The sequence below is a fragment of the Quercus lobata genome, chromosome 5 (genome assembly GCF_001633185.2).
Source record: "Quercus lobata isolate SW786 chromosome 5, ValleyOak3.0 Primary Assembly, whole genome shotgun sequence".
In the NCBI taxonomy this organism is placed as follows: Eukaryota; Viridiplantae; Streptophyta; class Magnoliopsida; order Fagales; family Fagaceae; genus Quercus; species Quercus lobata.
This window is the reverse complement of record NC_044908.1, coordinates 3,348,751-3,350,481: the sequence shown is the minus strand read 5'-3', so window position 1 is coordinate 3,350,481 and position 1,731 is coordinate 3,348,751. Positions and strand designations below refer to the sequence as shown.

The window sequence follows — 1,731 nt, the reverse complement described above, 5'->3', positions numbered from 1 at the left end:
ATCATAGGTGGGCAAATTATAATTTTCCTAACAATTAAAGACACTAGAAATACATTAACACTTAATGACATTAACCTCACCTTATTAAAGCAACCTACAAGAGGTCCTTACACCAAAATGATGATAATTCATGCTGTTGGAGGTGCTAAAAAAAAGCTTTGTCCTATATTTTATTTTGTTGTCATACTCAACTACTTTCATGAAAGCTATGAAAGGAGTGTAAACTGCTTGCTCATGCAGCATGCAAAGTCAACCCAGAACCGTTGAGCTTTTGCTTGGTTATTTGATCAAGTTGCATTGCCATTTCAACTGTAAGATGATTCTTCCAATCTCTAATTTTACCTTTCCTAAAAAATATGTTGTTTCTAATCACCATCTCTTTTAGTTGAATTTCCGCGATCCCGCTTTTATTCACCTCCAAACTTGACATGTTCTCAAAACTACATAGGTTTATTATTTTTTGCACTGCACCTTTATCTTCTTCCTCAAAGGAGAAAGGGTAACCCATGAACTGAGCCATTTTCTTCACCCAATATACAGCATCATTCATCAAATCTTCATACTTCAAAAATAATATCCTTTCCGGTGATTCCAAACTAGCTCTCCAATACCCCAATACATGGTCCCAATATGGTCCAGAAGAAGATAATCCTTCACAAAAGTACATAAATGCATTCTCCAAATGAAGATCTTCCCTGGCCTTAGTAACTGACTTTTGAGAATGGTGCCATAGAGATACAAATACATCCTTTGGATCCCTGCATATGTAAACAATCTTACAACCAGAATTTATAATGGATTTTGGTAAGGAAGTGTAGGAAATGTGTGTAGCAGAAAGTGGAACATTGAGATCCAGAGTTTGTGAGTTTGAAAGAAATTGGTACTCCATGAAGGGTACCAAATCATGTGATATTTTGGTGAGTAAAGGGTTTGTAGACTCATCAAAATGGGATCGTGTCATAATGGAAAAACTCAGAGCCTTCAACCAAGTTGTGCCAGATTTCGGAGCACTACTCAAGATCACGCTGTTGGGTTGAGGTTTGAAGTGGTCTTGAGTCGACAATATTCCTTCTATGGTATATCGACCGTACCAAAAACCTTCATACTGGTAGAGATCTGCCGGCCAACAACCCTTTCTTCCTGGGATGGTTGACATGATCTCTGTGTATATGTTAGGGCTTTTTGTTTCAGACATATTCTCTTCTTTCTCATTGCTCTTTTGACCTTGGTTCATTTTGGAAGACAAGGACTCCATTGCTAGAAAGCAAAAGTAGCTTGGAATATATAGCTGAATGGGAAAGAGTGCCATTACATATAAATACTAAATAGCTAGTTGAATACATCATTTTTTATTTCCAACCTCCCATAATTGAGCTGGTAATGAAGACTATATAAAATAAGTATATCTTGTCGCTACATTTGTCTTTTCCCTCACTGTCTCGACAATGTCTCTGGTGTAGTTTTAATCCTGGAAGTGGATTACCACTAAAGAAAGATATGCCTGGCTGGAATGAATACAAATATAAAATGGTATGATATTAACAGGAAATAGAAAAGAGAAATATGGAATCCGGAAAACCTGGAAGTGGATTACCACTAAAGAAAGATATGCCTGGCTGGAATGAATACAAATATTATAAAATGGTATGATATTAACAGGAAATAGAAAAAGGTCTGTGAGACTAGTTTTCTTTATTTATTCCAGCCAAAAATTTCTTTAATTATTCAATA

General features: G+C 36.0%; 1 protein-coding gene across 1 annotated transcript; it reads right to left on the bottom strand.

Moving 5' to 3' along the window:
* Positions 1-232: 232 nt before the first annotated feature.
* LOC115989309 (flavonol sulfotransferase-like) lies at positions 233-1,255 on the bottom strand. The gene has a single exon (XM_031112981.1). The coding sequence runs from the start codon at positions 1,253-1,255 to the stop codon at positions 233-235; it is 1,023 nt and encodes a 340-aa protein (XP_030968841.1).
* Between the last annotated feature and the right edge of the window lie 476 nt (positions 1,256-1,731).